Consider the following 23,218-nt stretch of genomic DNA (forward strand, 5'->3'; position numbering starts at 1 on the left):
ATTAGTGGTTCTCAAATCTCTAAAGCCAACAAACACAGGAGGTTTTAGGGAAAAAACAACACATCGCAGAAAAAGGTATATCAGTTGCATATGAATAGGGTAATTATTGGTCATCAAAAAGGAGTAGAGTTTTAAGAGCAACTTGTCCGGAGTACACTAATGCCACTGCGGTGAAATCAAGATGAATAAAGCAAGTAGCAATAATGAGAAAATATATCTTACATCAATTTACAGTCTGAACCATTGCATTTCTACACAAGATTATTCTGCACAATGAATATCCGCTAAGAGCTTCGAAAACATGTAAGATCATTTGTTTCCTTTTTCTATAGGAGTTACCGCTTGCTTTATTCATTTTGCATTGTTATCAATAGTGGTCCTGATGACTGACGGACTCAATAAGCATGATCGTGCACCCACTTGCCAGTTCATCAAGCCGTGAGTAATGTGACTCTCATTGAGAGCCAATAGTATATAATACAGAGTGGAACTTTTTCCTCTAGCCACAAAGAAACTTGTGAGGTTACTCTATTGAGCACCGGAATTTGGAGCACGTACGCTCTGGGTTTTTTCCACATGCTGCTGTTAGCTTGTAAACATTGCACCTATTTTATGCAGTTTCAATTTTTTGGTCTCGGCTCATACACATTTCTTATTGCCATTGGAGAGAATGCAGTAATCGTGTCCTAACCTGTGGCTTCAAGATTTAGTATTACAGTAAGCATTGTTCCCCTATACAAGTAATCTCTATTTTCCTTACTAATAAATGCCTTGCCTTTTATACAACAATAAACTGTTGCCTGATCATACTCTGTTAGCATGCCAATCAACACTGATAATTATATACATAAATAAAAGAAGATAGCAGGCAGGACTCCTAACTAGTCTAAATACCAAGCTCCTTCAATAATATCAGAATTGATATGTCAAAGGGCTGTGCACAGAGGTGACGGGTATTCCCGAAATGCCCCTAATAAAACAATCTGTATATAGTAATAGATATCCCCAGCACTCAGAAGAACAGAAGCACAATCAATATAGTTGCATTGCCTATATTCATATTTACAGAAGATTGATCCAGAGGAAAGCAAACAAAAAACCCTAGTGAAACATCACCTCAAGGTCATTAATAAAAAAGTTAAAAAGCAGTGCTCACTGTACAGAACCATGAAGTACTCCACTCACAACTTTAGCCCAACCTGAAAAGGTTACATTTATGAGAACTCTTTGTTGTCTATCTTTCAACCAGTTTTCTATCCAGGTGCAAATATTTTTACCAATGTTATATATTTTGTACACTAACTTCGTGGCACCATATCAAAAGCTTTTGCTAAATCTAAGTGGGCAACATCAACTGTATTACCCAGGTCTAAATTCCTGCTTACCTCCTCAAAGAAACTAATAAGGTTAGTTTGGCATGACCTATCATTCATAAATCCATGCTAACTATTATAATTTTGTTTTCCATTAGGTATTCCTGAATATTATCCGTACTAAACGTTCAAGTAGCTTCCCCACTATTGATGTCCAGCTTACAGGTCTGTAATTCCCCGGTTGTGATCTAGCTCCCCTTTCAAATATAGGCAACACGTCTGGTTTACACCAATCTAATGGCACTGAGCCTGTGGAACTGAAGTCCTTGAATAGTAAATGTAATGGTTTGGCTATTACTGAACTTTGGTCCTTAAGAACTCTTGGAAGTATGCCATCGGGGCCAAGGGCCTTATTTACTTTAATTTTATCAAGCCACCTATGAACCTCTTCCTCAGTTAACCAATTGTAGTAGGAGCTGGCCAAAAGGACCTTGTGGGTGTGAAACATCACCCATTTGTTTTATTTTTTGCAGTTGATGGATTAAATTAGAAGTCTTTTAGAGTGCTGTGGATTCCTTTTCCGTACAGATGACCTTGGCCTGGAGTGGTGATCCAGGCCCTTCTATGTGCACCTGTTATGTTCAGAACCTTTGCATATTTATCTTATTCAGTGCCCCAGACACCCTTTCTTGGTGTGTGGAGAGATCATGTATCTACTGCCAGTTACTATTTAATTCCCATTCCAATAATGGAATAATTACATATAGAATTTCGTGTTGTAATAAAAGTCCCCAGAAGTAAATTCCTCTGAGTTCTCCCCACAAAGAAAGTCCTGCTTTTAGACCTCTCATTCTAGGTTATATCATTAAAATCCCTGGTTACCTGAGGTAGTTTTTGAGTGCGCTTGTTATTGTTTTATTATCCCACAGTTCCAAATCGATATCCATATCAGGAGCTGCTTTAGGGGCTGAAAATCAGAAACAAAAATATTTACATACCTGTACATAAGATGTAGCTTAGTGCTTTATTTAACCAGCTTTGCTTACCAGCTACTAACACATCTCCTTATCTCATATGCAGTACAAGTCAGGCTGTATCTGCATTTCACCTTTACTTCTGAACACACAACACAACATGTCTTTATGCTATCTCCTCCCTAATGTTCATCATTCAAACTCAGAAAGAAGGTATTTTATAGCTTGCACTCCTTTTGGTTTTCACTATACCGGAACAAGTAAATAGTGGTGCACCATATGCTGTCAGGGATCTGATCCTGTGGTAGATTCCGTTGTGTGAATTAATTCAATGATAGCAAGGCAGCGGCCACTCATGAAGTTGAAGAAGATGTTCCTTTATTGAAGATACATATTCCTCCTACGCGTTTCGGTCCCAGCTGGGACCAAAACGCGTTGGAGCAATATGTATCTTCAACTCATGAGTGCCCGCTGCCTTCCTACCACTGAATTACTTCTTTAAACTCCACATACTTTATCCAAAACCACGCTTCTCATTCCTCACGCTTCAACCTCACACTACATTTTTAACTAACTATCAAATGTTTCACGATTGCACCTATAGCTTAAACCGTACTCTGTGCAGCTTGGTTTCTTTTATAGATGATCATTGTTGTTGTGGGGATTGCTGCTTTAAACCTATCTCCTGTCTCACTCAAGTTTTATCCCCCTCTGCAATGATTCTACAATCTGTCCTTCTCTCCGACCAAATGAACAACATTGGCTTCCTCATTATGTCCTGCTTCAACCTACACAACATAATCACATACCGTTTTACTCCACTTGATTCAACAAGTTGCTCACACTGGCCAACTCCTTCCTATTTTCATTTTCTAGAAAAATATAGACTTTTTCTAAACATAGAAACATAATTTGACGGCAGATAAGAACCCTATATCCCACCTAGTCTGCCCATCATTTTCCTATCTGATAAAAAAAACTACTAGCGTATTTGATCGTTGGCTTTCTTTTATATTTATATTATACTTCTGACAATCCATAGCATTTTTTAATTCTCTTACTGTATCAGCCTCTACCACCTCTGTTGTGAAGCTATTCTACAAATCCACCACCATTTCAAGGTTTTTCGTGGAAAAAATGCCCTCAACTCAATACAAGTTAGTAAAAATGAAAAGATTTCGCACATTTTTCTACCAGACCTTGCTGAAAAGACTGGTTATATGTTGGCTGGTTTAACGCTCACTTACTATGTCACAGACTCACTTACTGTGTCACAAGTGCACCCTTCTCTCCTACATAACTTCTACAGTGATAATCACATGTAGCACGCACTGATATGCAGTAGTTTATCTAATACATGCAACCATGTATGATTAACATGTCATGCTTTCAATGTGTCATGTTTATAAGTGTTGAATGAAGGGGCAAATCCCACTTCGCTCCCAAACCCCTTTGTATATAACCCTAATGTGATTGGTTTCTTCAAACAAGCATAATCCCATGTTGAAGCGCATAGGTGTATGTAGCTATTCATTTCCATTGCACTCACAAATGCAAGGTGGAAGCAAAAGGAAAAATCAAGGAAAATGCAACTGCTTTGCGGGTTGTTTTTTAATGCATTATACAGCCCTGTAACCAAGAACACCGTATATATATGTTAACATTTTGAAGCTATTTTTTCAGGGTAATCTCTCTTTTTTTTTAAAGGCACAGGAAAATAAAATGGTGTGCTAATTGGCACTGCTACAATGAAAGAATACAGAACAATTCTTGACAACTTGTGAAACACTGTGATGCTATACTGTATGTGCTACAATAATTTCCGTTTGTGATTATTAGATTTTCTTTTGAAGTTGGGTCTTATATCTCATTATTAACAATTGTTTTAGTATTAAGTTTACATCTGTGAAGATACACCAATGACTTAGAATTCATCAATTTGTTATAAAAAGTCACTTTTTGACTGCACCCCAGAGAAAATCCATAGTCTGCAACAACAGACATACTCAGGTTAGACAAATTCAGTCGTCTTTATATTATGAAAAAATACCGTATGTCTACTCAATAGTCTCCTCGGGACAGTTATTACATTATATTTTATTTAATGATCTGAGCTGATAGTATTACTGAAAACTCAATAAAGTATTGCAGTGCTCTCTAGACCTAGATCTATTAACATCAGTCTGATTGCAGTACAAGAGGAACAAAACAGCTTGCCTAGGCAAGTAAAAAGAGTGCTTTTTTATATTGTATCAACTATTAAAGATTACGTTTTAATTTATATACAGTACTTGCACGTACATTTCGGTAAGTGCTGTACTATAGGGACTCTTTTTACTTGCCTAGGCAAGCTGTTTTGTTCCTCATTTAGCTATACCCCTGGCACCACCCATTTAGTATAGACTGTAGCAAGAGCTCTTTTCCCTCCTTCCCCATTGATTATTATGATTGCAGTACAGTACAAGTCATCTATGTGTCTCCGACTTTATATATAAATGGGATGATCTTAGTTTCAAATAAACTTGCATCTAAAACAAATCTGAACATTTCAATGCAATATAGAAGCGTTTGGCCTTTCTCTCATAGGATTGCTGATCACGGCAGATTATTACCTTACAGGTCCATAAATCAAGCTTGCAGTTACAATCCGTATATGGGAAACATTTAGGCAACTGCATATAGACCACCATAACAAATACTGGGAACGTCAATAAAAATCTTATTTTTATGTTTTGGAATGGGAAAAGGTTTGTGTGATACATTGGGCATTCCTTCATTTGACTTTAACATAGATTTTCATTTTAAGAATGAAATAACAAAACTCACAGATTACAGAACAGACTTACAGAATACTGTATTCATCAGCTTCTGAACTTTTGAATTAACACCTCCAATTCTGTAGAGTCCAAGAATGGTGATGCCTATATGAAAAGAAAATAACATCATTGATGACCCCTCTGAGACCGTACATAAAAGTAACACTTTTATCCATTCAGCTTGTGTTATCCATGAATTTTGTTAAAAAAAAAAAAAATAGAATAGCAACTTTCTATTCTTAAAAGACTGCAAGATAGTATTTAATAAGGCACAGGCCCATAGTAGTGCTATTCTATAAGGCACCTTCACTGTTATGGGCTCTAACGTGTGCTCTGGCACTGGTAGGTGTAGTATAGAATAGCAACGCTTAGTAAATATGGTTCCAGCACGGCCAATCCCTGGCCATGTGGGAATTGTGTGTGGGCTTTTAATTACATCTGATATTGTTCCTGGAAGTAAATTACATTTCAACAGTATTAATTAATATGCACTTTTTCATAAATAAATTAGAGTTGGATAAATAATTTGTATCAACTTAGACTTAGCTGCAGCTGGAGTACATGCATCTAGTCCTTCATATTTTATTTAGTAATTACAGGGTATTATTGAAGGTTTACCTCGTGTCTCCACAGAATGGATGCATTTTTTCACAAAGTTGAAGCCTGCTTCAGTTAAGAACACTACAAGGAAAAACCAAAACAATGTAAATCCCTGGTTTATGAATGGACATGACCTCTGATTTAATCAACTCAAAGATAATCTCTGTGTTTTCTTTCTGTGTTAAGGAATCTTCTTTAAATAATGTAGTGCTTAGAAAATCCAGGTCCAATAAGTGTACCTAAATCCAACATGCCATTTTAACATTAAGACACAGGGAAGGAAGTAATCACTAGAACTATTTGAATGGAATCAAAGACTATTTATTAGATCTAACTGTTGTAACATGATACGAAACCGTTAAAATAATTGTCTGAAGTAAAATAATGACAAATAATACATGTATAGATATCATTTTTTTAGTCAGATGCTTCTGATTGCCTGTCAGCACTTGCAACAGGATATACGAATATGACATCATAGAGAAAAGAAAACGACATTGATCATCCATTTTTTTCATCCAAATTTAGCAATTAGTGATATGCAAATGTGTCAAAATACAATTCGCCAATGGGGTTTTATTTTTTTTCAGAAAGGTTTAAAAAAAAAAAAAAATGTGCAAAACTTTCTCTCCAACGTCTAAGGCTGCGTCTATACTCAGGCAGACGGAGCGGAACGGAGGGGAGGCGCACACACGCTGCAATACTCTTGCTAAAGCCTGAGCGTTTTTATGGCTTTGCAGGGCGTGTCAATGATGTTCCGGCGGGCACGTCACTTTCCTACCTCACATCCCGATGCCATCGCGCAAAAAATCACTTGTCTCTGTCTTCTTGAATTTCGTGCCGTTCTGAGCTCTGTCTGATGTGCGCGCTGGCGCCATCTATAGGCAACCTCAAAGAGGACAATACATGTGATCGCACAGCGTGGGTGCGCCTCCCCTCAGTTCCGCTCCATCTGAGTAAGTGTATTCGCAGCCTTAGGCTTTGGACATGGTCAGGCAGATGGCGCTGAGCCGCGCTGAGGCAGTGGACTTACCCCTGGCACCCTTTTAGGAGGCGCTTCCGCAGGCGTGCGGAGGCGGAAGGAGACAGATCAATTTAAGTTTTGGCGCTGAGGGGAGCGGAGGGCCGGTCACGTGAGCGGTTCGCCCAATGAGGGCAAACCAGCTCCGTGACGTCACTGGCCCGCCCCCAGACACGCCCCCGGACGGCGCGCACTAAGGCCAGGCACCCGCGCACTAAGGCACCCGCTTTCCCTCAGCCTCCGTGCGCCTCCGCACGGCTGCAGTCTCTATGGACTCAGCCTTAGCCAAAAAGGTAAGTGTGAGAGAGCGTAGAGAGCCCATTGACTTTTAGGCTAAATAAATCTACTTTTCTTTACTAATCAAAAAGATAAAAGTCTAACCCACACCAACTCTTCTCTGTTTTTGACTCTCTACTCAGACCACTTTCTGTTACCTGTTTTTCCTCCTCCATTTCACCTCAGGACTTTGCGGACTATATCAAAACAAAGGTGGAATCTATATGTCAGGACATTCCCTCTGTATCCTCCTCACATTCTACACCTCTTCCTATCTCTCCTCCGGCCTTCCTCAATTCTTTTTCCGCTGTCACTGAGGAGATTGTATCGCTACTGATCTCCTCTTCTCCCTCTACCAATTGAACTTTCGACCACATTCCGTCCCATCTCCTCAAAACTTTTTTTCAACTCCGCGCTCTACTCTGGTACCTTTCCCTCATCCTTCAAACACACAACAGTTATACCATTACTCAAAACCAGCAAGCTTGGCCCTACCTGTCTCTACAGTAACTATCACCCTGTCTCCCTCCTGCCTCTAAGCTCCTTGAACACCTTGTATTCTCTCGTCTGCTCCATTTCCTATCGCCTATTCTCTCCTACACCATCTACGATCTGGCTTCCGCACGGCTCACTCCTCCGAAACAGCCCTTACTAAAATAACTAATGACCTCCATGCTGTAAAAGATAAAGGTCATTACACTCTGCTCATCTTGCTCAAGCTCTCAGCAGCATTTGATACTGTGGACCACCCTCTTCACCTTCACATTCTCCTTACTCTTGGCATCCGTAACAGAGCTCTATCCCTGTATTTTCTCTTACCTCTCCCATTGTACTTTCAATGTCTCGTTTACTAACACTACCACCTCTTTTGTCACTCTCTCTGTGAGGGTAACCCAGGGGTCTGTCCTGGGACCTCTTCTCTCTTTACACACTCTCTCTAGGTGACCTTATCACATTTTTTGGGTTCAAATATCACCTCCATGCTAATGACATACACATTTACTTTTCAATCTCTGACCTTACACCTACTGTACAGACCAAAGTCTCTGTATATCTCTCCGCTATATCATCCTGGATGGGCCTCCGTAAACGCAAACTTAATATGTAAAAGAAGGAGATCCTCATACTTTCTCCCATGCCCGGCCCTACTATCCCATTCTACATTAATGATGGCAGCACTATTATACACTCTGTATCACAAGCACACTGCTTAGGGGTCACATTTGACTCCTCCCTCACATTCTCCTCTCACATCCACAATGTAGTTAAAACCTGTCATTTTGTCCTCTGTAACATTGTAAAAATACATCCTTTTCTCTGTTGCTCTACTGCAAAAACTCTAACGCAGGCCCTCATTCTCTCCCATCTCGACTATTGTAACCGCCTGATGTCCGGCCTTCCTGCCTCTCACCTGCCTCCCTTTCAATTTATCCTAAACACTGCAGCTAGAATCACTGTATAATCTCCTAAATCTGTCTCAGTCTCTCTCCTGCTGAAATCTCTCTCCTGGCTTCCTACTAAATCCCATATCACACACAAAATTCTCCTCCTCAATTTTAAGGCTATGCACTCTTCTGCCCCTCCTTACATCTCAGCCCTAATTCCATGCTATACACCTGCCCGACACTTGCATTCTGCTCGAAGATGTCTTCTGTATACCCCTTTTGTATCTAAAGCCCTCTCCCACCTAAAACCTCTCTTACTCATTGTCCCAAACCTCTGGGATGTCCTTTCCCCTTAATATCCAACTGGCACCCTCTCTCTCCTCCTTTAAGACTCATCTTAGAACACACCTCTTTAATGAAGCATATGGGTAGCGCCTTGACTGATACTATGCACCTCATTCATCGACCTCGACCCCTTGCAGACTCACTTACTAAATCCCCCTCCTACTGTCTCTGGGTGTTCTTCCTACTTATGATTTAGATTGTAAGCTCTTCGGGGCAGGGACTTCTTTCCTATTGTTACTTTTATGTCTGAAGCACTTATTCCCATTATGTGTTATATTATTATGTCATGTGTATTACTGCTGTGAAGCGCTATTTTATATAAAGATATACATACATAGATAATCTTCTAGCACAGCGGTGCGCAAAGTGGGGTGCGTGCCCCCCTGGTGTGTGCGAGATTTGCTGCGGGGGGCGCAGGGTTTACAGAGGCACCGCGCGCTTCTCGAAGGCATTTGAATTAATGTCAGCGGAGCTGCAGGACCTCTGTAAACCTTAACTTACCTTGATTCAGACGCTCCTGGTGATGCGTCGCCATGGCAACACAGTGTCAAAGGGTGCCGCAGGGTCATGTGATGCCACGTTGCCATGACAACGTGACGTCATGACACCAGGACATCTGAATCAAGGTAAGAGGGGGGGGGGCACAAGGAGAGGGGGATGGCTAGAAGGGGGCGCAGGGGAAAAGGATTACGCCCCCCTGTCCTAGCATACAGTGCTTCAACTGCAGCAAGGCATTCTGGGAAATAACATGCAAATGAACATACACTGTCACCTTTTCATTCAAATCCATTTGGACATGGAGCCCTATAAGCTTATGCCTACCTCATTACATAGCTTTTCAGCACAACCTGAGTTAAAGTGCATAGCCAGTTAATATACATAATTCCTATCATAAGATTATCAATGAATAAATAAAAATTCAGGTCAAACACAAATCTTTGATGCAGCTACAGCATGTGTCTTGTACAAAACGATATTGGCTCCGCATTTTAAAATAAGTGGGGATTTGACATGTAACTCTATTATTACTGCACCTCATAGAAAAATATTGAAAATTACTTAACTTTCTCCCTTTCCTATTAGCTTAATTTGCTGCTACAAAGTTTACATTGAGAGTAGCTTTAATAAAACAGAATACACCATCCCAGGTGTCGCGGACGTTTGCTTTTCCGCCGCGACGACAAGGCCAGTAACCCATGCTACATCTGTATGTCTCCCTAATCAGTACATTTTAGTGAACACCACATCCTACTTAGTTCAAACAGTATGTAAAAAAAAATAATAATCTTACTTTCTTCTTTTTTGCTAATTATTGCAGGAAGTGTATAAATCTGAAAGAGAAAAAATATTGAAGACGTGCCATTTACTTTAACTTCAAAGCAAAATAGAAGATCAGACGAAACACCGAGACTTCTGTAACAGTTTTAGGATTCATATTGGCTGTCAGCACCTGCACAATGTGACGTTTCAGCCCCTCTTTGCCAGACAAATGCTTTTCTTACAAATCGGCAGTGCACTTCTAGTTATTGACTTGGAAAAAAATGTTCATGTGGGGCCCAAATGTGCCTTCCATTTATTTATTTTGAAGTGCAGCAGAACTCAAACATGTTCTCTGTGACCTTGGACTTTATGCCCTGTTCTCACACTTGATGATCCCCTTGAAGATCCTGACAACATCAGCCTGTTTTATCTTTGATATTTGCTGCACTGTCACAGTTGAGCTCTCGTTAATTATTTTGCAGAAGGAAAATATCCTACATTATGGGAGTAATTCCCCAAGCTGCGCTAGTGTTGATTCGGCACCTTTCCCTTGACTTGAATGGGACATTCTGTGCGGTAATGATGAATCTGCGCTCCGCACTTCAATAAATTACCTCCTGTGAGTGTGATTTTTTATTCTTTATTACACACGACATGTACATAAGATAGCAAATGGGAGTTATCAGATGTTAATGGTGTATTAAGTCAATTATTCCAAAGCTTATGACCACACAATTGAAATGCATAATGATTGACATTTTCTTACTGGTTCTTTTCCATCCATCGCTTCGAGCCATTGCTTTCTGTTTGTCTCAGACAACGCTTGAAGGGTAATCATTCCTTGTCTAAAAAATAAGTAAGCCAGGTGTATTTAATATGTTTGTCATCTTGGTTTAGATTTACAGTTAACACTTCAAATTTGTTATAAGAACATCAATTAGTTCAGGGGTGGCCTCCAGTCCTCAGGGGCCACCAACAGGTCAGGTTTTCATCATATCCCTGCTTCAGCACAGAATTGAGCCACTTGTGCTGAAGCAGGGATATCCTAAAAACCTGATCTTTTGGTGGCGCTTGTGGGGCTGGAGATGGCTACCTGTACCTCCGTACTAATTGATACCAATGGAGTATGTGTAAAACAATGACTATACAATAAGCATGTATCAAGAACACCAGCAAAGATATTGCATGTATAGAAATGCAATTTTACACATAGTTAAAAGTCTTCATCAAGTGTGTGTATACATATATATATATATATATATATATATATATATATACAGTGTTCGACAAACCTATACATTTGCTCGCCCCGGGCGAGTGGATTTAACCCCCGGGTGAGTAAATATTGGCCCAAGCAGCACACGTTTGGTACTAGGTGGCGAGTAGATTTTTTTGTGTGGCGAGTAGATTTTTTGGTGATTTGTCAACCACTGTATATATATATATATATATATATATATATATATATACATATACATATATATATACATATATATATATATATATACACATATATATATATATACACACACATATATATATATATATTATATATATATATATATATATATATATATATATATATATATATATATATATCTTGTGACAAAATAAAGACTTCTGGAACAAGAAAAAGAACAAGACCTAGTTTGTTATTTATTTAGAAATTGCCTTAAAAATAGGTCACATTTTAAATTGCTTCAAGGATCAGGTGTGAGAGCGCTGATGATGCAAATGGGACTTTTCATGCGACAGCACATCACCTGCGCTGTCACAGTTTACAGAATAAGCCCCTTAAAGTGCAGTACCAATCCATTTAAAAATGAAATAAACAAATTTAACAGAAATGTCAAAATATTCAATTTATATTCTCTTATTTGGTGAACACTATAAAATCCTGATTTACGGAATTCTCACTCCCTAACCAACTATTGTAACAATAACTGCCCAAATCTCTCACAGTATTGCAGCAGGAGAACAAGTATCGCCAGACCAGTGCCTGGAGCACTTTGTGCTCTTGCTTATCTTTATTAGGGACAATACAAATGTTTTGAAAGGTGAAGTTTGCAGGGGGCACAAAGATCTGCAATAGAGTTGACACTTCATAGATGAATAATCAAGAGTGGGGCAAGTCCAGTGTAACCTTTATGCTGATGGTAGTACAGCAGGCACTGAGTGTCGCAGGACTTTTGGTATCAAAACCATATGTCGTACCAAGTAAGTCGTAAGGGAAGTGAAGTGGTTAATGACAAAAAGTGCAAAAAGAATACAGGTCTCATGGCACTATAGTGTCAACTGCTATAAATTGAAGGGACTTGGAGTCATTATTTCAGCTGACTTAAAGTAAGCGAGCTTTACTGTATAACAAAGCAATGGGGAAAGCCAGCAGGATGCTAGGTTGGATTGGGTGAGGGATTAGCAGCAGAAAGAGACAAGCTGTCATGCCCCTTAATAGATCATCTGTCAAACCCCAACTAGAACACAGTGTTCAATTCTGAAGACCAAATCTCCAAGGAAGACATAAATAAATTAGAGAATGTCTAAAGAAGGGCTACAAAATGGTCTACATCCTAAAACTTGTTAGCAGAGGGTGGGGGTGGCGGTGTGGGTATAGGCCTTCATTATCTGGGAGAACGGGCCCGGCAGTGGAGGAGAGCACAGCCTCAGTAGTGGGAGGTCCAGCTAAGCGGTGGTGGAGGGACCAATCGCGCAGGTTGGGCCCGACTTACAACCGGCCCAACTTCTGGTATAGCCCTGGTGGGCCCCCAAAGGGTTGCTGGGCCAGGGACAGTTGTCCAGGCTCTCTGCCACTATCTACACTTTAGAAGATTCACAGATATGACAGGGGCACCGGTACATGGATTACATTTTCATCATACAGAATGGACTGGCGATATGGAGACAGTAGAGTCATTTTTAAAACACTTGAACTCTATAAACAATACTATAAAATGTACAATAAATAGTGAAACCTCTATTGATTATTTGAATGTTAGAGTGACAATGGAGGGCGGATCTTAAAGAGAGTCTGCCGCCCACATCTTAAAGAGAGCCTACTATTTAGCAAACTGACAAGGGCCTACAGAATTATAAGCGATCCATCCCAATACATTCTAAAGGAGAATTAGGTACTGTCCAAACTTAGGGACAAAGGCTAGGCTAATAGAGTGCTGCACGGAGCAATACATCGGACACAACATCAAACTAGGTAGGCCTTGTTATGCAAACAGTGAGGTAAATACAAGTACAAGAATACCAATAGTAACAGCCTACAATACCATATCAGGATAGGTTAAAGAGATCATTATAAAAAAACTGGAAGGTTCTACCAGGAGAAATAACAGCAGTGGGCTCTTCATTTAAAGATAAACCCATTTTCGCCTATAAAAGACCACAAAACGTGAGAGACAAGCTTGTTGAAGCCAAACCCAAGCAGAGAGAGACACAGTGTTTTCTGTCAACATCTGTCAATGATACGTTCCTTTGCTACAACTATACACATTGAAATAGGAACATTAGGGGCAACACCATCTCACATTCCCATACAGGAAAGGAATATAAAATCAGGAGTTTCTTAAATATCTTTTAAACTATGACCACACACAAGTCGGTAATATTCCACTCATTTGGTTGACCATGCTCTCCTTATATTTATATTCCTGATGAGTATTACTGTTATCCCAATCTCTATAATATTCAATGGTCTCTGATGGTAATCTAAATGTAGTTTTCTGTAATAAATCTTTAATTCATAAGAATAATATCACGGAGGGTATTTTGGGCATTACCATTGGTATATTTGATAAACACAATCCAAGCAAGCTCTGAACCCCAAAACCCATCACATGTGTATTTTTGTCACATTGGATGTAGCATTGGGCTTTTCTGTCTTTCACAGACATATTTGGGCAGTTGGTGACAAGGTTGATTTCCTTAACACTTCTTTTCAGTATGGTTCCAGTTCAAATACTAGCACTTTCACTTTTAAATGTATGGTGTTTTAACATGTTTTTCTGTATTTATTGCCATTTCTTTTTTTTGGCGTCGTGTTACCATGACTTCTGGACTACGTGTCCTGGGGAGCCATGGTAACAACGCATTTTATGGGGTCGGATCTAACATCATGGTATATGGTGACATCAGAACCCGGAAGTCCCCAGAGTCGAATATGCGGACAGCCCTCCCTTCCTCCAGGATGCCTCCACGCAGCAGCTATGACATCTTAAAGCAGTGGTTTGGGCACCAAAAGGGTGGGGGTGACTCGCTCACCTCCTAAATTTAAATGTTGGCTATGACTATGTGACTTTAACACTGGTGATGATCAGACGAGAGGGCTACTGCCCTGAAACATTACTGCCGTCTTTGGGCCATTCTATACTGATTGCGGCCGTGCGCGCGTGTGCATGTGCGAACGCGCGTGCACGTGCCGCATGCTTTTCGTGTGTATGCTGAGCTGTGAGCTGTGTGAAGGTACTGTGTGTTTATGTGTGTTTTTGTGTGTGTTTGTGTGTATGTATATGTGTATGTGTATGTAATGTGTAATTTATTATTTATTAAATAAAAAAACTGCTTCCGTAAAAATAAAATATTTATTAACTTTGTGCAGATACGTGCAGACACACACATACATACACACATATATACATACATAGCCATGCATACATACAAACACACACATACATACATTTCAGCGTCGGTAGCGGCGCGAAAAGATTCTTTTGCCCGTCTTCCCCGCTGTCTGTCGGCTGCCCGCTCCCTGCCGTGCGCGCGCGCACCATTATAGAAAGGCTGACTAACGTCAGCCAACTAAAATTTCACGGCACTATAGAACGGGCCTTTCTTTGTCCTGCACTGTGCTTTTGTAAACAAATTAACTAGCATATCATTGTGCTTGAATCTTGTGTGCCACATACAGTACAATCTCTCTGGCCTACATGTATCTATGAGTAATGTGGGCTGGGCTACCCTGTATGTTTTCAGCACCTATTGAATGCATTCTTTACGATTACTTTAAACTTTGCAGTGCAGCCCATTTCTTTGTATAGCTTGGACGACAGAAGGGATGAGGGGGATAGATTGAAACTTTCCAATATATCAGTTGTTTGAACAAAGTACAGGAGAGAAGCATAGTTCAGAGAGTGGGAAGTGCTAGAACAAGAGGTCATACTCTGAAGCCGGAGGGCGACAGGCTCAAAGTAAATGTGAGGAAGTACTGAAAGGGTGTTGGATCTGTGGAATGATGTCCCAAAAGAGGTGCTACAGGCTAATCCAGTAAGATAACACAGAAATACTTGGGATAGATACAGTATATAGCTTTATCAGTGTTCTAGAAATGTTTTAGCCATTTTTTTTTCAGAAAAGAACAAAATAAATGACAGGGCTCATGAATTATTACGTAGATCCTGCGTATATACAAGGAACAATGCAAAATGCAGAAACAAAAACAAGCATTATCAATTCAGTGTCAAATATGTTACCAAAATGCCTGTTTATTATGCAAAGGTTATACCAAGAAAATGAACATACTGCTTGTGCTGCAGATAATTATACATTTGTAGACCACTCTTGACAGTCATAATAGGTAAAGACAACAGAACACTATAAAATGAAATATGTGATGTTATTACAAATATTACTGCACATATTTTACATTGCCATAAATTGTATAATCGCAGGGACTTTATAATCTATGAAGTATTAGGATGTGCCTCCATGTTTACAAGTCACATTTGCTAATATTGTTTTACTTTATTAAATGATGCATTACTTTTGAACATCATTTTGGGGAACTATATGGCACACCATTGACAAATACAATAGTACTGCACAGCTGTCTATAATACACCTATATCTTTAAAACTACTGCCCTGTTTTAATATAGGTACAGAAAAGGTCAGTATAGAGATACTGGCCAGAAAAAAAAATCCCTTTTGTTGCACACAGTGATTGCATAGTTAGGTAGGAAAATGTATAATCCGGGATGTTAAATTCCCTACATATGCCAAGAAATGAATAGTAAAATATTTTATTAACATACTGTAGTGCCGACGAGTATTCTAAAACAAATCTGGGGCAATCACCAACAAGACCCAGGTACATCCTGGGTACGTGCTGGTTACATGCTGGGTACATGCTGGGTACATGATGCAACAGTTCAGTGACATTTCTGCAGACAGACTAATGGCCCATTGGATTAACAGCGGGGTTCCCTGGCAGTCCCATTCAAACTGATTGGGACTGGCAGGGACCCCTGCTGTGTTAATCAGATGGGCCATTAGTCTCTGCATAAATGTCACTGAAATGTTGCCGCACGTACCCAGCATGTACCTGGATCTTGTTGGTGATAGCCCCAGATTTTCCAAGGCAAGTTTAAGGCAAGTTTAAGAATAATCGTCGGCGCACCTGTTTAATATATATACACTCACAAGACATAGGGTATAGATTAAAATTACAATGGTAAGGGATGTTAGCCACGAGCTCAGAGAAGGTTTCAAATAAACCAAGTAAAAAGCAGCTGTCTCCTAAGGGGTTAATAGCCCACCTGTTAATCAAAACAGTTGTTAGAGGTGTAGCCTCTCAATAAATATCTCAAAAGATCAATTAAAAGGTAAACCTTGTAACAAGAAACAAGTCTGGCTCACAGGTCTACTACTGAGACAACAGGTCGTATATCGCTATTTTCCTAACATACAGTATATGCATGATGTTAATGCGGGGTATGCCTGTATACATGATGTTAATGCGGGGTATGCCTGTATACATGATGTTAATGCGGGGTATGCCTGTATACATGATGTTAATGCGGGGTATGCCTGTATACATGATGTTAATGCGGGGTATGCCTGTATACATGATGTTAATGCGGGGTATGCCTGTATACATGATGTTAATGCGGGGTATGCCTGTATACATGATGTTAATGCGGGGTATGCCTGTATACATGATGTTAATGAAGGAGGAGCTCCACGCATCTAACATAATGCATTAGAGACAACAATATAGTGTGTGTTTTTTAAGAGTGCTATCAGGCACGGGAATATTTAGCCATATTTACTATTAGACCACCATACATTCAGTATTTGTAGCAGTATTTCTCCAAAGATATAGAAGATCCTTGCCTGTGTATACATATAGTGACATCTTTCTTGTTACAAGGTTTACCTTTTAATTGATGCCCAGTCTGAAACACTGCTGAGGATAGCTACAAACTGTATCCATTGATTGCAACAAGTGTGGGACAGTGATATATGCATTTACATATGTCTGTTTAATTATGTGAGAATTCATTACTATCATACAACAAGCTATATACACTATATCATATTAGATAAATATATATATATATATCTAATATGATCTTTTGAGATATTTATTGAAAGGCTACACCTCTAACAACTGTTTTGACTAACAGATGGGCTATTAACCCCTTAGGAGTCAGCTGCTTTTTACTTGGTTTATTTGAAACCTACTCTGAGCTTGTGGCTAACACCCCTTACCATCGTAATTTTAATCTATACCCTATGTCTTGTGAGTGTATATATGTTACACTCTCTAACGTTTAGGTCACAGTCACTTTAAGGAAATGATCAACCACTCATATTGGTGAGATGGACATTTCTTAAAGCTGCAGTTCAGTCAATATCCTGCATGTGTGTTTTTTTTTAATAAATCAGTTCTGTAGTAAGAAAAAATACTTTTAGCATTTTCTGTTTTTAAAAAAATAACTTTGAAAGACCAATTTTCTTGTATTTTATTTAACAGCCATTTGTAAGGCACTGCCCCTTCATGTCCTGTCACAAGCTCTGGCACACCCCTCTGTCAGCCCTGCCCTCCCTCTAGCACATGTCAGTGCAGGAATGCTCATGAATATTCATGAGCTTCCACTGACAGACAAGCAGATTATAAACAAATCCCAGCTTTTAATGTCACCAAATTTCGACCTATCAATACATGTAGAACGAATTGACCTGCAGCTGTACAGTTCTTTAGCTAATTAGAGATTGCACACATGAAACTATTGAAGTAAAAAAATAAATGTAAAAAAAAAAAAAAAAGACTGAACTGCAGCTTTAAGTATTCTGTATGTGATCTACTTGCTTTATTTGGGGTAGGGAAATAACCAGTATACTACTAAATAATGCTCAATTAGGATCTCTAGGTACCAATGTGTAAGAATCCACTTTATCGGTGCATTGAGTTTTTGGTCTTCTCGCATCTTATTATTTTCTCATCTTTCTGATACCCAATGTCTGCTACCAACCTACAGTATTCCAACTATATTGCTTGTGTTACAGAGATGGCAGCCCCACCTGCTCTAATCTGGAATAATGTTACTGATGTCTCCTGCATCATAATCAAACAAAATGCTTATGATCTACTACAGGGCTCACCAACGGTGGCCCACATGCCACACCCGGCCCGTAAAGTCTTATTAAAGGCCTGTGGAATGCTCAGTGAATTTCAATCTCAGCAGAAATCCAATCAGCTACTTCCTTCAGGTGTGTTGATTATATCTTCCCTGCTTCTCATCTCCGTCAACAAATGAGTGCATAGCAGAAAATAGCAGTGGTGAATACTTAATAAACACACCAAAAGGGAAGCATGAGAAGGTCTGATCTGTTCTTCTAGTGTCACCAGCAAATTATGTATATAAGCAAGAGAGGAAGAGAGATGTCTAAAAAAGCCAAATAACTAGCCGTACACCAGACCATAACACTCCACCCCTAAGTGCCAGGCACTGACTCCCTTGCCCCAATATGCCATATCCTGACTCCCCCTTTCCCTCCATATTAGTCACTGATTGCCCTGTTCCCGCCATACCAGACTCTGAGTTCCCTGCCTCTTCCATACAAGACCCAGACACCCTTTGCCCCTTCATACTAACTAGACCGCCCAATTGGCCTTTCCTCTCCAAGACATATGGTGACTCACCTGCCATCTCCATGCAAAAGCCTGAGACCCCCATGTTGCCTGACACAAATACACCACATTACTTACACCGCTTACCCCACTGGCAGAAACTGCCTGGCCCATCTCGCCCCCTATAACTACTTGACCCAAAAGACTAACACTACTTCAACCCCCCTCACACACATTCCCTCTCTCCAAGACCAGAATCATGAACTTGTGAACAAGGGTCCTACACGCTAAAGCAGTGTGCACTGGCAAAACACAAAATATCATTCTAAATGAAATACTTTTAACAAGCAAGCTGCATTTTAATAAAACAATACAATAAACATATTGGATCAATCTGCTTTTTTTTAACCTGTTGGTTTCAGTTACTCTGAAAGGGAAGGAGATAGTCGGGATGGAAACAAAGTCGGTGAGTACAAACCTCTCAGTGACTTCTATGTCGAAACAGAATCGCTTGTCTATGGAATCTGTTTTTCGTCGTATGCAGGTTTTCAGCTTAAACATTTCTGGTGAATTTGAAATCAGCCCGTTCTATTAATTAAGGAGACAAATTGTGAATATATAGTAAGCACAGAAAAAGATTCTGGATTGAAAATAAAGGCCCAGAGTCATTAAACAGTGGCAAATCACTCAAAATATCTTCTACATATGTCCACCAAAAACAGGCATTACTTTTCAGTTATAGTAGTTCCATATTAAGTTAATTGTATTGCATTTTTAAATTGTATATTATAAATCAGTTCATTACAACACAGTTAATGGGAGGAAGTTCTGCATAGGGGGACATCCAATTTTGCAGTGTTTCTCCCCCCCCCCCCCATTTAATGTGTGTGGTTTTGTGTCATGTGTATATCTAGCAATTTTAGGTAATTATACTGAAATTGTAATTTGACATTTTCTGACTTTTGTATAATTGCCTTTTATGAATTATTGATGTGTTTGTGAACTCCTGACTGCTCTTACATATTAAAACATATTACAATTCTAACATTCTCCTGACCCAATACATCTACATACAGTGCGAATATGTCAATAATGACAAACCCTAAGCAAGCACAGTAGGTGGAAGAGATGAATAACACATGATTATTTCCCAGTGTTAGATATGGTACTGCTTACTAAATCTGGAGTAAATAGGATTTATGTTCTATTTAGCCCATAAATATGATTTAACTGTAAGTCCCATTTACCGTATTCTTGTCCCTTTTTAATACCTAGACTTAGTAAAAACTGATTAACGCCACATTTTTAACGTTTGTGAATACCTCAATAGTTTGCGTTCCATCTATCATTGGTTACTGTCATGTTAAAATGCTGATGCTGCTTTATATTTAAAGCAACTATTTTTACTAGAAACCAGATCTATCCAAAGATTTTTCCTCCTTAAAAATACATTTACCCATGCAATGCAAAACATACAAAGGGGAAGTGGGAGGTCTGTGACTGAGAAATTTCTACTAAGCATTACACAAAAAGGAGGGCTACAGTATAGTAAATGAAAAGCTTTGCCTTAGGAACAATAAAACACTGGAAAAACAATCCCTACTGTTTGTGTTTTTTAGTTTTCTCAATTTATTTAAAAAAAATGTGTTACAGATTCTGAACTATAGAATCCTGCTAACTTTATCTTTGATAATGAGTATTAAAAATAAATACTCCTAACATCCACCCACCCTATTGGTACCAGCTGTGCGGCTGGAGCAAACTCCATGCTATCTAACAGCCTTTAAAATCCACGCCCTCAAACCTTAATATAACCAGCAATGCAGCTATACGCCATCCCGAGGCATACTATGTCCAACAAAGATATTTTACCTTTTGTTTCAACATTGCCCCTTAATCCCTCTAGACCAGCGGTGCTCCACTCCAGTCCTCAAGAGCCACCAGCAGGACAGGTTTTATGGTTATCCCTGATTCAGCACAAGTGATGCAATCAAAATGACTGAGACACTGATTGAGACACCTGCGTTGAAGCAAGGACACCCTTACAACCTGGCCTGCTGGTGGCCCTTGAAGACTGAAGTATTCTCTCATGAGCAGAGCATTTGCATTTATTACCTTCTGTGTCTGTTTGCCCTTGTCTGGCCTTACGTGTGTGTGTGTGTGTGTGTGTGTGTGTGTGTGTGTGTGTGTGTGTGTGTGTGTGTATGGAAGTGCTGTGTTCTGGGTGATAATGGTGAAAGACGGGGTTGCAGACTTGTCTAAGACATGCCAATGAGCATACAGGAATATTTCCATTTGCTATGTAATATTTCCTTTGCTGTGGATGGCTTTTGTCACTTTTTTTTACCCACCATAACTTAACTAAGAATATATCTATATCTATATATATATCTGTATATCTATACGCCTATTACGACATTACATCACAACGCACGGGCGCGCTTTACGGCCGAAGCGCGGATATTGTACTACTGAGGCCAGCTCGTTTGCTTATTGAAAGCGGACCTATGGAACATCTTCTGCGGCAAACTATGGGGGATGAACTGTTCCTGGCAACCGGTTGTTAATCCTTGGACTGTCTACGCGATCCTGGACGGTGTTTTCCTCGTGGTGGTGATTATTATCACAAATTGCGTGTTTTTTACAATTACTTTGTGAGTGTTTTTAATCTCTCTCCTATTCCCTATTTGTTATTAAATGTACTATATTACGCTATGGGGCGTGCACTCTCTGTTCTCTTTTCATATATCTATAGCTATATATATCTATATATAGCTATATATATCTATAGCTATATATATATATATATGATGAACCCCCCAAGTGGTAACAGAGGCCCCATGCTCTTCCCCACAGCAATGCTACTGATTGCCATGGGAGAGAGTGGGGCCTCGGTAACAGAGCAGCCCTCCTCCATCGATGTGACATCACATGGCTACACATTGCCATGACAACACGCCGACACTGATGCTGGGCCTATTGAAATTCGGAACCACAATCAAATATAAACTCTTCTATTAAACAATCATTAAATATCAATGTCTTTGCACATTTCAGACTGAGTATGTTAGACAGTTTTATGTTTTTGAAGCCAGGTGAGAATCAACAGCACACGCAGGGCCATATTTATTAAAGAACGCCAAATTCACGTCATTTGCAAAAGTAAATGGAAAGTTTGCTAGTCAAATAATGTAATGCATTCAGATTATTGGAATTAGATTTGCCAGCTCAAGATCTAGTTTTCATATTTTACTGATAAACCAGACAAGCATTAGCACAATTAGTTTAACGCTATTTTCTATCCGCACACAGATTTGCTAATAGGAAACATCAACAAAAATTACTGTCCGTATTAAACGAAGAAGCACTAAACATTATACTGAAAACGAACAAGCACTAAACATTATTTTCCCTCTATTTGAAATCTGTTCAGCTTTAGTTCTGTTTACCACATATTCAAACACAGAGAGACAATCCGCCTCTGTAGGAGGTTCTTCTCAATAAGTAATTACAGGCATACCCCGCATTAACGTACGCAATGGGACCGGATCATGTATGTAAAGTGAAAATGTACTTAAAGTGAAGCACTCCCTTTTTCCCACTTTTGATGCACGTACTGTACTGCAATTATCATATACGTGCATAACTGATGTAAATAACGCATGTGTAACAGGCTCAATAGCCTTCCCGCTTGTGCACAGCTTCGGTACAGGTAGGGAGCCAGTATTGCTGTTCAGAACGTGCTGACAGGCGCATGCGTGAGCTGCTGTTTGCCTATTGAGCGAAATGTACTTACTCGCGAGTGTACTTAAAGTGAGTGTCCTTAAAGCGGGGTATGCCTGTATACACATTTTAGTGGTGTTATATGGTTTTTCATTTTTTCGTTTTGGAAAAAGAGTCAGTTATCTTGTATATTATACTTTAGTATCCAGTTAAAGATTTAGTGTGCATGTAAATACTGTAGGTGCTGTCTCTCAGTGCACCTATCTGCTTCTCCCTTTTTGGGTTAAGCGAGTGTTTCTTTGTGTTGTGCTGTTGAGCACATACTGTGCTGCTCTCTGTACTAATAATGTAACTCTCTAATCAAATAAAGTGCTGAATAGTGTACAGCTCAGCTACAGATATAGCATAGGTAAATATTAGTCAAATTGTGTCTTATTCAGATGTAGTTTCATATTTACTGTGCTTGTCTACTCTCATCTTTGAAATAAGAAACATAATCCCTCTTAATATGAGGTATTCTGCACAAATTAAACAGTATTAATGGGCCATATTTACTAAACCGTCTTTTACCATATGACAACCTTAGAGCTCCAATACCTTACTTGAATGGACTTTAACTTGTTATATTGATATGTATATACCTATC

The 23,218-nt window shown here is 39.4% G+C and overlaps 1 protein-coding gene across 3 annotated transcripts in view; it reads right to left on the reverse strand.

Moving 5' to 3' along the window:
* Window positions 1-23,218, reverse strand: part of ARHGAP42 (Rho GTPase activating protein 42) — a 407,208-nt gene that overhangs the window by 35,711 nt on the left and 348,279 nt on the right. For all 3 annotated transcript variants that reach the window (XM_075592450.1, XM_075592448.1, XM_075592449.1), the window contains 6 exons: window positions 19,328-19,437; window positions 10,757-10,835; window positions 10,022-10,061; window positions 5,722-5,784; window positions 5,134-5,208; window positions 2,196-2,280 (listed from right to left, as the gene is read on the reverse strand). In XM_075592450.1, coding sequence (XP_075448565.1) covers window positions 2,196-2,280; window positions 5,134-5,208; window positions 5,722-5,784; window positions 10,022-10,061; window positions 10,757-10,835; window positions 19,328-19,437 — 452 coding nt within the window. The remainder of the gene's footprint in view (window positions 1-2,195; window positions 2,281-5,133; window positions 5,209-5,721; window positions 5,785-10,021; window positions 10,062-10,756; window positions 10,836-19,327; window positions 19,438-23,218) is intronic.

The sequence above is a fragment of the Ascaphus truei genome, chromosome 3, assembly GCF_040206685.1.
Source record: "Ascaphus truei isolate aAscTru1 chromosome 3, aAscTru1.hap1, whole genome shotgun sequence".
Taxonomy (NCBI): Eukaryota; Metazoa; Chordata; class Amphibia; order Anura; family Ascaphidae; genus Ascaphus; species Ascaphus truei.